The sequence below is a fragment of the Ostrea edulis genome, chromosome 3 (assembly GCF_947568905.1).
Source record: "Ostrea edulis chromosome 3, xbOstEdul1.1, whole genome shotgun sequence".
Lineage (NCBI taxonomy): Eukaryota > Metazoa > Mollusca > Bivalvia > Ostreida > Ostreidae > Ostrea > Ostrea edulis.
The window spans coordinates 49,771,280-49,785,454 of record NC_079166.1 but is presented as its reverse complement, the minus strand read 5'-3'; the positions used below and the strand labels follow the sequence as shown (position 1 = coordinate 49,785,454).

General features: G+C 36.0%; 1 protein-coding gene across 2 annotated transcripts in view; it reads left to right on the top strand.

Annotated features, from left to right (window-relative positions):
• The window catches only part of LOC125676005 (tyrosine-protein phosphatase 10D-like), a 99,367-nt gene that overhangs the window by 41,054 nt on the left and 44,138 nt on the right, over nucleotides 1–14,175 (top strand). For both annotated transcript variants that reach the window (XM_048913877.2, XM_048913878.2), the window contains exons 9-14: nucleotides 4,005–4,271; nucleotides 4,502–4,649; nucleotides 6,990–7,111; nucleotides 7,343–7,443; nucleotides 8,698–8,905; nucleotides 11,056–11,325. In XM_048913877.2, the coding sequence (XP_048769834.1) occupies nucleotides 4,005–4,271; nucleotides 4,502–4,649; nucleotides 6,990–7,111; nucleotides 7,343–7,443; nucleotides 8,698–8,905; nucleotides 11,056–11,325 (1,116 nt within the window). The remainder of the gene's footprint in view (nucleotides 1–4,004; nucleotides 4,272–4,501; nucleotides 4,650–6,989; nucleotides 7,112–7,342; nucleotides 7,444–8,697; nucleotides 8,906–11,055; nucleotides 11,326–14,175) is intronic.

Here is a 14,175-nt window from a genome sequence, read left to right as displayed (position 1 = left end):
TTTTAGCTCTGATGCAGAGATGTGCAAACGAGTTTTGTTTCCTCGGAAATTGTAGTGTAAAACTTGTCTGGAAATATTAAATTCAGGAATTCAAACTCCTTTTTATCGGCCTTAAGTATTTGTATGGGTCCAGGCTGTGGTCCACGGAAGGCAGAAATGTTTATATCCCGTGCCAGCTCAATCTCGACATTGTTGCTACTTCAGTTTCTGACTCAAGGTTGGATTCCGATTCAACATAAGACACTTCAAAGACTAATCCTTTTTCTAGAGCATCATCCAAATTAAGCAGAGGATAAATGTAATTATCCTCTGGTTTTTCAACGTCTTTCAATTCAAATCCCTCAAAATCTTCCCTATTATCGTCTTGTAAATTCTCGCAATACGTCCGCCATTTTCGATCATTTACCAAATTCCTCTGTCTACAGTAATTTATATCATATCTAGATGAAGAGTACTTCACACAAAGACATCTTAACATGTCATTCATTGGTTGGTATAATCGTGTGCACTCGAATTCTTCTAGTTCCGACCAATCAAAGCTTCTTTCACATACAAGCCAAATAGGAGGGGAAAACCAGGACGACTATAATCATCACTAGGTAAACGGTGCACTAGAAATAGGATGAGTATACTCATTAGTGGGGCTGAATGAGGTAAACCATAATTATTGAGGTAGACTATAAATCGTTACATTCTGCAATATAGCTTGTTTATGCTGGTGCAATCTGAAATGTTGTGTAAACCTTACACATATTTTGGTACCAAACTTGAATTTTTTGGATAAAAGTTACCTCTGCTAGGTATATTAGAATTAAACAAGTCCCAGTTAATTGAACAGTCGATATATCCACCTAGGGACATCTAAATGCCTTTAGGCTGAAGTGTCTTAGTCAACTAGTAGCCAAAACCATGGGGGATCTACACAAACTTCCAGCAGACTATGTTGGGTTTGAACCATTACTGTGGAAACAAAATCCATAGCGCCAACTTCATTTAATACACATTTATTGAATCATTAAATGTCATTACCAGCCAAATATGAGCTGTACTCATAACAGGAAAGTGGAGATAATTGGCTGCATTGCTTGCTAAATACACAGGTCTGGGGGGAACAACCGAGCTACCAACACACAAGGTGCATAATGGGCAAAACGGGGGCCTTGTGATGGGCACAAATGCCAATGGAGTCTCATGTATAGAAACAACATGTGGACAGGGGTTGAATGGTTGACATATCTGTTTACCCTGTTTGCCAAAGAATTGCTCCATGGTTGATAGTGAGCCTCCCCTCCTTTTAATAGAGTTGGAGGGGGCCCCAGTCTGGCAGACACATGTAGACTCCGATGTTACAATACATGAGGGGTATTTTTTCCCCAATAAACATTAACACCTGAGGGTTTATTCTTCCCCCAATAAACACACATGCCCTCCGTCTTGATTGGCGGATTGTAAGGGGGGGGGGACACACAGGCCAGATATGCCCCTAGAATCCCCCCAGACCTGCCACATGATGTGACGAAAAAGGAGCTGAAACAAGGCTAAAGCATGAAAATTAGTCCAGTTCCAGTAACCACATGGAACATCCCATTACTGCTGCTGGACTGCCTGGGCCGGATTTCTTGTACTGGATGATATGGCAATGGACACCTCTTCCCTTAATAGTTGACGAGGACCGGGAAAAAGAAAACTGGACGCAGAAACTATTTCATGTAAAATGCACCAGGAATGTATACGCAAGATAGCTATCATGAAATGGGTTTGGGAGGGTGGAATTTTCAACAATTGACATACATGCCAACTTTTGAAAATCCCCATGGGGGATTTTGCACGCGACGACCTTTTTTCAACGCTCAAAATTCACGACATTTTACCATGAAAATAAATATTTGTCTTTTCAAATAAAATATCAATCTAATCATTATACATGTATCATACATCAAGTGTGTTTGACCATCAACTTTAACAAAACTATATTAAAAAAAACTTTGAAAGATATAGATAAGTATTTTATTAAAATCATCTATTCAGCAAAAAATCCTCTCCAACAAGTCACATACATATCAAGTAATACTTAAAGTTGCATCCTTTTACACCATATACACATTGGCTGGTCTATATATCAACATTTAAATTAAAGCACATGCATTTAGGTACGACTACAAAGGCGATCTTGCTTGTCTGTAAACAATTTCATGGGGTTGCAGAGTCTGGTGGAACAATCTGCATTGCAACCAGAAAAGGAGTGATCTGCCCTGCTATGAAGTTTGTGAACAAAACCTTTGCACCCATGACATCTGAAATAATTACCAGGAAAACACACATCAAAATAAACGTTTTTACTTGTAAAATACTGATATAAAAATAAAAATTCAGTACAGACTTGTGCAAATTACGCATCACAAAGTCTATTGAATACTACACTATATAGACTATGTAATACATCGCTATAGACAGATAGATTCGGGTAGCCTATATTATCATAGTTGGAAAAACATATATTTTACGTACCTTTAATATTGCATATTTTGGATGCTGTCAGCGAGAGTCAAAAATCGGGAATGTCCGATTGTTTCGTGGTGACACTATTATCATTGCCATTCACGTTTGTGTAAAGGATATCAGTGTTTTCCCTAAGAACCGGCCGCCGGCCAAATTGACCGTTTCAAACGATTTTCTGGCCGGTTCAAATATAAAAAATCAAAAAATAATATGTTGTCAATTTCAGTGATGTTGATTTACACGATCGATCTTTGCGAAGAATGTATGCGGTAGCAATTGGTTGGCTATAAATATCTTTCATATTTCTTCCTTGTTTATATTTTTATCGAGAGCTTTTTGAAATGGCGATTTTGATTGGACGATATTTTAAACTCTCACCTTGCGCGTGAGAAGCACATGGCAGTGAAAAATAATGAAGCGTCGAACGAATACATTACATGATTTCTTCCAGTCAAAACATCGCAAAGGTGTGTATTTAACACCACTGTGACTAACTTGTCTGAGGTAAAAATGTTCAACCCTTTGGTATATATTTAAAAATGTAGGTTAAAAAGTGGCATATGAACAAGGGTCATTTTGCCCCCTGAAATGCCTCAGAATGCAGGATTTTGCGTCTAATTTTCCAAAATTTCCATACCCCCCCCCCCCCCCCCCCCCCCCCGGCCTGTTACAATTCTAAATGGGCCTGTTCAAATGAAATGAATGGAAAACACTGGGATATGTCAATTTGAAATCCGTCTTCCCGATTAATTACTATCAAAACATGCTTCGCACTGTCCAATAAGCACCCCGACACAGGCAGACCAAGTAAATTACATCACTCCGATACCATGCGACACAGGTAAACAGCAATGACTGACTATTGTCCCGATTTCTGATTGGCCAGTTCAGAAATGACGCGGGATTTCAAATTCCGGTTGGAAATGGGGGTTTGTTGTCGTAAAATGGGAGATATTTTTAGAAAATCGGGATTTCGGGGTATTTTTGCAATCCCGATCGGGATATCGGGATTTGCCTTTTCAACTGCTTGAAATCGGGAAAATCCCGCACAAATCGGGAAAGTTGGCATGTATGAATTGATGGCTGGTGCCACATTTGATGGTGGCGGGTAAATGTTAGAGGAAGTAGTAATGGGTTATTAACTTGTACTGAGACTTATGGTGAAGAACTTAGACAAGTCGTACCACAAATGTTTCCCTAACTTGGATTAAAAAACCGATTGACAAATATCTAGTCAATTAAGTGGGATTATTTGGATATAGCATCAAATAATCTATACTGTTAGTGCATAGAAAAGAATAGTTTCTGGGATTGAAAGTTCTGAAAGATGTCACTGTTTTCGAATGACCTGTAATTCCGATGGCAAGGAATTTCAAATTAAAGTTTTTAATAATATTTTACTATAACCATTACAGCCACCACCTCTCAACATAACACTCTTAGTAGAGGTTGCTACATGTATGTTTGAAGAATTGACTATAATTACATGTATTTCTTTTCGATAGTTCCAAATCCTCCTGAGATGGTTAACATAACTGCAATTAGCGGCAGGGAGCTAGATGTTGATTGGTCACCTCCAGCCAGTGGGATTGTGGATTACTACACTGTGTACCTAACATCAGACCACACCCATCAGATCAATGTCACAGAGAAGGTGTACATCAGTTACTACAGGTTTACCTCTCTACATCCTGGAGAGACCTACACAGTTCATATCAGGTCACATGTTGCCAATATGATGAGTTCAGAGGTCACTCTGTCGGCAATGACAAGTGAGTCTTAGATTAGTGAATATGGGTTATATTTTGCAAAGGAAAAAAGATTTTAATAAAGTTGCAGTTTTGACAAAGAAAGTTGCAACTTCAAATTATAGGCAAAATATTATTTTGAAAATGGATATGTTAGATGAATTTTCATTTTGCACACATGTAGTTCCAATGGAACACCAGGATTACGTTCAGGTTGATAATGTTTGTATGTTAGTGTATCTGTTGATTTACAGACCCAAGCTCTGTAGCTGAGCTGTACGTTGACTATGTGGGGATCAGCACTGTCAACATTTCCTGGCCAAGGCCTAATGGCAGCACTTTTGACACCTTTGAGATTGCTATAGACCCTTTACATACACAGTCCCCCATTACTATTCCAAAGTAAGTATATAGTTCTGTTGAACCTAAAACACCACAACTCAAAAATGGCAAAACCCAACATGTGGTAGTACAAGTATTGTAGTTACAATGTATGTATTGTTGATGCTTGATGGTACATCTAAGGTAGGCATTCTGTGTAGGTATGAGATCTTTTGTGATCAGATTTTGCTCATTATGTATGGTCTGTTAACATTTGAACATGGGTCATATATTTCCAAATTAAGTTTGTAGCATTTGAAGAAAAAAATGTTATGATCACCATTTTCCTGACCTGGAATTTTGAAGATGGAACCAAATTTTCAACAACAAAAAACTGGTGCAATCTCTAAAAATTATCTTCTTTACCCCCAAATAATTGAATTCTTATTGTATCCTTGTCTCTAATTGGTCAAATTCCAATTGAGGAACACAGGTTGTTTTTTGTATAACCTGGACGGTCCCCTTGACAACCAGATGTCGGAACTATTTTTTTTCTCTCTCTCTTAATTTACATCGCAGCACTGTTTTCAGCCTTCTATGGAATAGAAAGTCAACGTGTACAATAAGTTTCTTCGGTTTGATAAACATTGTTTTTTCGTTGTCAATATTAGCATCTACTTGTATGCAAATCACTGTTGTAAAACATCTTTTTCTGTATGATGGTAGAATAATAAATTAAAACAAAGATATTATCAGTTATTCTTTCAATTAATGGTTTACCAAGTAAGCATTGCCCTGTTCATTTTGAAATACATTTCTCACTTTTCATGGCTTGATCCGCCTTTCAACAAAGCAAACAAAAATTCATACATCACATTTTATCACATGACGTCAGTCACATTGACATGTGGATCGCAATTTGTCACTTCCTTATACAGATTTTCTTGTGTTGGATTTACTATTAGCAACAATGTTGCATACAAGGGTAAGTTTTCATGTAGTAGAAGTTTTCACAGAGATAAATGCCGCAAATTATTGCATTTTCTGATATTTGAAGATTTATTTTGGGTAGGCCTAACCAATGTAATTTTTCGTATTTTCTCAATCTGTCGTAGATGAGCGACTTCAGAGTTGATCTCTAAAGGGCAGCGAAATACGCATTGCATGCATAGTCTACACTTATTTTCTATCATGACAAACTTCATCTTCGATACAATATTTTGATAAATAGGCTAGGCTCCATAGAACTAAGATTAAAGATGGCGACCTTCACAGCTAGACACTTCATCATTGTTGCTAAGTGAATCATTGCGCGGCTCAGTTGACTTGTATTTTTCCGAGTTTATGTACTTTTTGAGAAACGAAGGTTAGTATCTTTGTCTCTTGCATTAAATGTATAAGTAAATAATTATAAATTATAAGTAAATATTTAGCAAACAAACTTGATGCATAGTAATGCTGCTAAGCTAAGGTGTCTTGGTGGCTTCGTTATTTAATGTTGATTTAGATTGTATTCAAATCAAGATCCTTTTAAAAAAAATTCCTGAGAGTTATTTTATGAACCATTTGTCAAATTATTACAAAACTGAACCATCTTTGTTTGGCATCAATTCAAAATTGATCACCTCAAGGGTTTCAATTTGTAGATTGAAAAATATTTTATATATTGTACATGTATATATTAATCATCTTCTCAAGATCCACAGGGGTACCTGTATGAAATGTTCATCAACTGATATGTTTCAGCATCCTAGTGTGGTGTACATCTAATTTATCCATCATCTAATGGGATTAAATAAGATTAAAATTTTACATATTAGGGAAATAATAAAATTTCAATTTTCAAACTGATATTTGTAAGGGTTGATGGCAAATTAACTGTCAGCTAATTTTGATTATCTTTTGTGGAGTTAGGTCCTGGTGATCAATATAGTGGAAGTGTCTCTTGTTCATTGTTGTATGGTACAGTGTAGGTGATTAAGTTAGATGAAGGTTCACTGTTCTTGTTGAAATATTAATATATAAACAGACTCCTGAACTCCTGAACATTGTAAACTATAAGAAATTCATAAAAAGAGGTCATTTTTGTATTGAAAGAACATCATTTTATGTAGTGTGCTAACATATGACTGTACACTGGCCACTGAAATTTAGGCTTATAACTTTTAGGCTTATGACAGGGTCCTGTTGTATATACATGTAGTGTATTGACATGTGATTCTGTACACAAATCACTAACTTATGACAGGGTCCTGTTGTATATAGTGTATTGACATGTGATTCTGTACACTGATCACTAACTTATGACAGGGTCCTGTTGTATATTGTGTATTGACATGTGATTCTGTACACAGATCACTAACTTATGACAGGGTCCTTGATGTTGTTTGGTAGTGTTAGTGCTGTATTTATAATTTTCAGTTCTAGTGACATACTACAGTACACTTTCACTAACCTGACTCCTGGACAACTGTACAAGATTTCCATCACCACAGTCAATCAGGGCATCCAGAGTGACCGGGCCACTGTCCAGGTTATCACAGGTATGAAAGCAAAGAACTTAGTGAGAAAGATCTTCAATTTAAATCATGTTACCAACAAAGAATTTAGTGAGAAAGATCCTCAATTTAAATCATGTTACCAACAAAGAATTTAGTGAGAAAGATCTTCAATTTAAATCATGTTACCAACAAAGAATTTAGTGAGAAAGATCCTCAATTTAAATCTGTTACTAACAAGACTTGTTCTGTAATATTTCCCCCTCCCAATTTTAGAGCCCTTGCCTGTGGAGGATTTGAATGTGACTTCAGGTGACCCCAACACCCTCAATGTGGAATGGAGAACAGTAGACCCAAAACAGCAACACTACTTCATTGTAAACTACAGTTTTGTGTCTGCTTTTATGATTTGAATATCATTTCTGGTTGAAAATTAGGATTTGTTTTCTATGAACATTACCAGATTGTTTTGTGTAAAAAAAAATAACTTTAAAACATTTTGCAAATCTGAAGGAAAAATATATGATGAAGATGCAATATGTAATTAGTGTGATTCCTTAAATGAATGGAGTGGGGTAGGGATGGGGGTACATCAGATTGCACAGCCCACATACATTGTCATCATGTACATAAAGTAAATGTGGTGTGTCTATGTATACTGGGTTTAATATGGTTATTCAGTTTATATGATATTTTTTTCCAAAACCCAAAACTTCATCAATGTAAATTTACCATATTATTATGATGCCCAAGATGCAAAACCCCTTTACTATGATGTCAAAATCCTGTCCATTTTTTCTTCGCTGTCTTCAAAGGTGTGAAGCTCTTAATTTACATATTCTTGATATGATGTAGCCAGAACTTGAAACTTCCACTAAAGTGGGACAGGAACAGGAATAGTAATGCTCTGATGGACTAGCTAGACACAAAGCTAACTGGACCATTCAGTCTAGTCATTTATTTTTTCACACCTCTGATTTGCTGTCCTTGAAATGTGAAGCCCTTCATATACTGATTGTGAACATGATGTGGCCTGCAGGATTTAAACATTCCATTAAAGTTGAAAGCTACCTGATCCTAATAGACTGTTCTTATCTTGTTCAATAAACATTTACACCACATAGATTTAAGTTTTAATTAATTTTTGTGTATGTTAATTAAATGAACAGTTGATTTTTTTTGTTTTATTTCAATTTCCTGAGAATATATTAATATGCTAAACATTTTATTTCATAAATTCAATAGAAAATATGCATACTAGAGAAAATAAAGATACGATTAAGTTCAGTTTATTATGATGACCAGCTTATTGTGATGAAATAGCTTTGGAAATAAGACATAATATTAAGAGTGTTCTACTGTATTTGATATTTAGCAAATATCGTGGTTTGCTGTAGCACATTTATTTTTCATGTTGCCCAATTCAAAAGTCTAGCAATGAGGATTGCAAGTAACAAATATTTTTGTATACTGATAGGCTGATGCTGTATTTCAAATACGCACCTTGGATCAGCTCCACAAGGAATTATTTTTAGACTGATTAGGATAGGTCTTGCTTATTCTGAATGAAGATGATTATATTGTGTCAAAAGTAACTCTGATAATATGCATTAATTTTATATTTGATTCAGCTTCTGTATCATGATTGGTTAGACAGTGGTAACACATCTCTACCTATGGTACTAGCTCTCCATGACCAGTATAAGTATGAGACACACATCTTAAACCTGAAGCCAGGTCACCACTACTCTGTGTATGTACAGGCCAAGCAGATCAGGGACACAGGGAACAGCTCCTTGGTGGCTTACAGTGCATGGCAGAGTGTCAACAAAACCACCAGTAAGTTTGGATCCTTTTGCATGCTACCAAATCTTGCATTACAGAATAAGTGACATACCTTGATACACAACCAGTTCTGCCCAAATTATTTAACATTTAATTCAATGTTGAATAGCATTAAAAAATTGTTAATGTGAACTGAATGGTAAATATTTCGTGGCATATAATGTAATGTACAGTGCTCCCTCAATATATTGCCCCCCATTATAATGCCACCCCTGCTTATTGCCTGAAAATCTTAAAGAACAGATTTCCTCCCATGTTAACACCCCCATTATAATGCCAACCCTGCAAAATGCCATAATTATGCCAAGGATTTTCACAAACAAATGGTCAAATTTTATAGGGTTTACCCTTGATAATAATGCCAATTACCTAACACCCATTGGTCATCACACCTGTACTATCAAAGCAGCAAACCTTTTCAGAGAAGTTCAACTATGGCGATTAACTGTGTATCATTAATCATTCTAGAAATGTTGCCAAAGATGAATTTGGGTAACATGTAAAAAGACTTTATAGAATAGAATAAAAGTAGTTAAAAAATACTCAATGATGAAGACCAGAAGAATTCCATGAAAAGTGATTACATTGTCTTGTAAAATCTATCCTAGTGTGTATAAATATATTGATATAAAAATAACAGATATATAAAATATGAAACAAACTCCTGCAGTATGCATATTATATGTAGATATCATATTTAATGTTTTTAGTGTATCATTAAAAACATGTCTTGATAAACATTCTTTCAAGCCAATGTGTACTATTACACATAGTAAAATTGACAAATTTTAGAAATGTAAACCTTTATTTTTTAAAGAACTGCACATACATAAGGAATGCAGGAATCCCTCTACCAAAGTAGTAAATTCATGATCCCAGGGCCATGATTTTTGCAAATTTGAATCTGCGCTATGTCAGGAAGCTTTTATGTAAATGTAAACTTCTCTTGCCCAATGGTTCTTGTGAAAAAGATTTTCAAAGATTTAAATTTCCCTATATATTTGCATGTAAAACTTTGATCCCCTATAGTTGCCCCACCCTACCCCCATGGACCATGGTTTTAACAAGCTTGAATCTGCACTATGTCGGGTAGCTTTCATGTAAATGTAAACTTTTCTGGCTTAGTGGTTCTTGATAAGAAGATTTTAAAAGATTTTCCCTATATATTCCCATGTAAATCTTTGATCCCCTATTGTGGCCCCACCCTACTCCTGGGGGTCATGGTTTTAACAAACTTGAATGTGCACTATTTCAGGAAGCTTTCTTGTAAATTTAAACTTTTCTGGTCCAGTGGTTCTTGAGAGAAAGATTTTACCTCGTATATATTCACATGTAAATCTTTCGTCCCCTATTGTGGCCCCAACATACCTCCGGGGGTCATGGTTTAAACAAACTTGAAAAGGTTTTTAAAGATTTTCCCTATATATTTCTATGTAAAACTTTGATCTCCTATTGTGGCCCCATCCTATCCCCGGGAGTCATGATTTTAATAAACTTGAATCTGCACTATGTCAGTAAGCTTTCATGTAAATTTTTACTTTCCTAAACTAATGTTAAATCTAGGATCTAGAGAGGGCACACATATCATATGTTCAAAAGGGCACTTTTCGTTGCGGCAAAACAATTTCGGGGCACTTTCATTGTATCATACTATGATAGTAATAGAATAATCATTTAGCCTCTTTAAAAGTTAATACTTGCTGCCTTGATTTTAAACTTTTTAATCAACCTTGAGAAATAAAGAACAATTGTTTATATTAACAAATATTTTTTAAAAATTCATAAGGGCATGGTGCAATTAAAAAGGGCATGGCGCCATACTAGTTTGCTTTAGATTTAACACTATAGCCCAGTGGTTCTTGAGAAGATTTTTATAGATTTTCTTCATTCATTTGCATGTAAAAAATCCCCTATTGTGGTGAATGATGAGCAAATTGAAAATGGGAAAGAAGAACGTTTAAGCGGCTGTACATACTGGTAGTCATGTACCAAGTACAGAGAATGTAATAGCTGACTGTCTTTCACATTTACTGTGCCAGCAATCTTGCAACTGTCCCCAACAATGTAATTAAGGGAAATAATGTTGAGAAGAAGCATCTGTAGTTGGTAATGAATAACATAAGTTAAAAATTTTTGTGTTGTAGAACCCGACAAGGTGATGAATTTAACTTATACTGCATCTCAGGATGACATTGTCCTAACTTGGCTTCCGGAAAATGACAGCCTACAGGACAGCTACTTTGTCTGGTATCGTGCACGTCTCCACAGTACATATAGTCAGTGGAAGAAGAATGTCAGCAATGACACTCAAATCAAGCTTTCTTCTCTCTTCCCCGGGCTGTTGTATGAGATGGTAGTGTTCGCAGTCAGCCATTCAGAGATGAGTCCACCATCAGTGGTGTCTGCCTTAATGCGTAAGTAAATTATGTTTTATTAAACAGCAAAATCCTCTGTTGTGTACATATTGAAACCAGCCATAACTTTTTGTTCGTGAAAACATTGCTTACTGTTGATGTACTTATATGGTATAAATTTCCATAATATATCAGTGTACTTTATATTTAAATGAACATTCTGTATGTATGTGTGTACAGTAAAATAAGTAGGGTCACAAGTAGTCTAATCTGGCCCGATACCTGTAGTTCTGACTAGTTTAATCTGGCCCGATACCTGTAGTTCTGATTAGTTTAATCTGGCCCGATACCTGTAGTTCTGACTGTAATCTAATTTGGCCCTATACATATAGTTCAGACTGTAATCTAATCTGGCCCTATACCTATAGTTCTGACTGTAGTCTAATTTGGCCCGATACCTGTAGTTCAGGCTGTAATCTAATTTGGCCGGATACTTGTAGTTCTGACTACCGGTAATCTAATTTGGCCCTATACCTGTAGTTCTGACTAATCTAGTTTGGCCCTATACCTGTAGTTCTTACTAATCTAATTTGGCCTTATACTTGTTGTTCAGACTGCAATCTAATTTGGCCCTATACACGTAGTTCTGACTGTAATCTAATTTGGCCCTATACCTGTAGTTCTGACTAATCTAATTTGGCCCTATACCTGTAGTTCTGACTAATCTAGTTTGGCCCTATACTTGTAGTTCTGACTAATCTAATTTGGCCCTATACCTGTAGTTCTGACTGTAGTCTAATTTGGCCCTATACAGATACACATAGTTCTGACTGTAATCTAATTTAGCCCTATACCTGTAGTTCTGACTGTAATATAATTTGGCCCTATACTTGTAGTTCTGACTGTAGTCTAATTTGGCCCTATACTTGTAGTTCTGACTAATCTAATTTGGCCCTATACATATAGTTCTGACTGTAGTCTATTTTGGCCGTATACATATAGTTCTGACTGTAGTTTAATTTGGTCCTATACTTGTAGTTCAGGCTGTAGTCTAATTTGGCCCTATACTTGTAGTTCTGACTGTAGTCTAATTTGGCCCTATACTTGTAGTTCTGACTAATCTAATTTGGCCCTATACATATAGTTCTGACTGTAGTCTAATTTGGCCCTATACACATAGTTCTGACTGTAGTTTAATTTGGTCCTATACTTGTAGTTCTGACTGTAGTTTAATTTGGCCCTATACATATAGTTCTGACTGTAGTCTAATTTGGCCCTATACCTGTAGTTCTGACTGTAGTCTAATCTGGCCCGATACCTGTAGTTCTGACTGTAGTCTAATTTGGCCCTATACACATACCTGTAGTTCTGACTGTAGTCTAATTTGGCCCGATACTTGTAGTTCTGACTGTAATTTAAAACTACATACATCTGTAAATTAATATTACTTGGTTCTCAGACCAATTTTGTCAAAATTAGATAAGGAAGGACAGATTTTTTTCTTTTTATTTAATAAAAATAGACAAGGATGTTTTAAAATTCAAAACACAGTACTTTTAAACAGTTTCAGCATAGAGGAAGTATTGGAAAAATCTCCCTCAATTTGTGGTGGCAAAATAATCATTGTGCCTTTTCATATCTGTACAGATATTAACGCTATCGCGATGAAATATTTGGAACAACAAAATGTCAGGATGACCCAGACATAGTCAAACGTTTTACAGATGGGAGAATCTAAATTGGTTGGGATTCCAGATTTATTTTTTAGCATCGAGAGAAATTTTTTATTTTATTCATTTAAGGATAAAGTTGGTTGATGCACATTGTTACAGAGATGCGGGTGGGTCTGATATTACCAAATAATTTTAATTTCTCTTAGACCTATGATAATTAGGTCACCTCCTTGATAACTACCATTCCAATTCTTTTCAAATTTGGTATGAAGCTTCTTTGGGACAAGGGAGACGTAAACTGTAAATTTCAGGATTTCTGCTCCGCCGGGGCCTTAGGGGCAGGGCAAAAACTGTTTAAAATGGATCAATTTTCAAAAATCTCTGCAACCACACATGTGTAAGAACAACGAAATTGAAAGTAAATGGATATTTAGAATGAGCAGGTGGCCCTTTACTGAAATTGTAAATTTCATGATCCCAGGGGTAGGGGTTTTGATCTCAGGGTGGGGCCTTGCATTAACAATTGAACAATTTTAACTTCTTCTTGATAAGTAATATGATTCCAATTCTTTTCAGATTTAGTATGAAGCATCTTTGTGACAAAGAGGTCATAAATTGTAAATTTCAGGACTCCTGCACCCCCAGGGCCTTAGGGGCAGGACAAAACCTGTCAAAAATTGACCAATATTCAAAAATCTTCTATCTACAAGTGCACATGTGTAAGAAAAACTAAATGCATAGTGATGTAGAGCAGGAAGGCCTCTACCAAAATTGTAAATTTCATGATTGCCAGGATAGAGGTTCTGGCTCCAGGGTGGGGCCAAATTTGGTATATGTAGTATTTATGTGTAAAACATTTGAAAAACATCTTCTTTAATGCTAGTGATACTGAATTAAAACTAAATGGATATTTAGAAGGAGCAGAGATAACTCTTGATCAAAATTGTAAATTTCATGATCCCAGGGGTAGGGGTTTTGGTACGAGGGTGGGACCAAATTGGTCAGTGAACAAATATGTTAACAATTGACCATTAGATATTCAGAACAGGAATTTTTTTCTAGATTTCGTACCCTCGGGACCTAAGTGATGCTTTTGATAAGGCCTGTGAGCCTCTTGTTAGTTTAGCAGTGAATTATGATGTACAACATGACAAATGTGAACTTCCTGCTGCTTTGATGCCCCTGTATTAAAGTTCTAGTGTTTTTGGTACCAAAGTTTGTGACCTTGATCATTGAT